General features: G+C 65.0%; 1 protein-coding gene across 1 annotated transcript in view; it reads right to left on the bottom strand.

The window, feature by feature from the left end:
• BANF1 (barrier to autointegration factor 1) overlaps positions 1 to 58 on the bottom strand; it is a gene marked incomplete at its 3' end in the record, with an annotated part of 2486 nt that extends 2428 nt beyond the window's left edge. The window contains exon 1 of the mRNA XM_005431393.2: positions 16 to 58. Within this exon, the coding sequence (XP_005431450.2) occupies positions 16 to 58 (43 nt within the window). The remainder of the gene's footprint in view (positions 1 to 15) is intronic.
• Positions 59 to 457: the final 399 nt, after the last annotated feature.

The following is a 457-nucleotide window of genomic DNA, read 5'->3' as shown; positions in this document are numbered from 1 at the left end:
CTCAGGGGACACACGGACAGCCCAGGGTGTCCCGGTGCTTCTGTGACGTTGAGGACATGGCGCCTGGGGACACGGAGGGGACACTGAGGGGACAGCTCAGGGTGAGCAGCACCAGCAAAGTGCGGGGACACGGGGACAGAGTGAGGGGACAGCGGGACAGGGCGAGGAAAGCGACAGGGACAGAGCAGGGGGGCGTCGGGGACACTCTGGGGACAGGGACAGAGCGGGGCCTGGGAGGGGATGGGGACCCTGAGGGGACACTGAGGGGACAGAGCGGGGACAGGGACTGAGGTGGCACTGAGGGGATATTGAGGGAACATTGAGGGGACTCTGAGAGGACATTGGGGGGAGCCTGAGGGGACATTGTGGGGACATTGAGGGGACATTGAGGGGACACTGGAGGGAGCCTGTGGGGACACTGAGGGGACATTGAGGGGACTCTGAGGGGAGCCTGAAG

This window comes from Geospiza fortis, unplaced genomic scaffold (genome assembly GCF_000277835.1).
Source record: "Geospiza fortis unplaced genomic scaffold, GeoFor_1.0 scaffold1397, whole genome shotgun sequence".
NCBI classification, from domain to species: Eukaryota; Metazoa; Chordata; class Aves; order Passeriformes; family Thraupidae; genus Geospiza; species Geospiza fortis.
The sequence above is the reverse complement of the archived record's forward strand: the minus strand, read 5'-3'. Positions and strand labels throughout refer to the sequence as shown.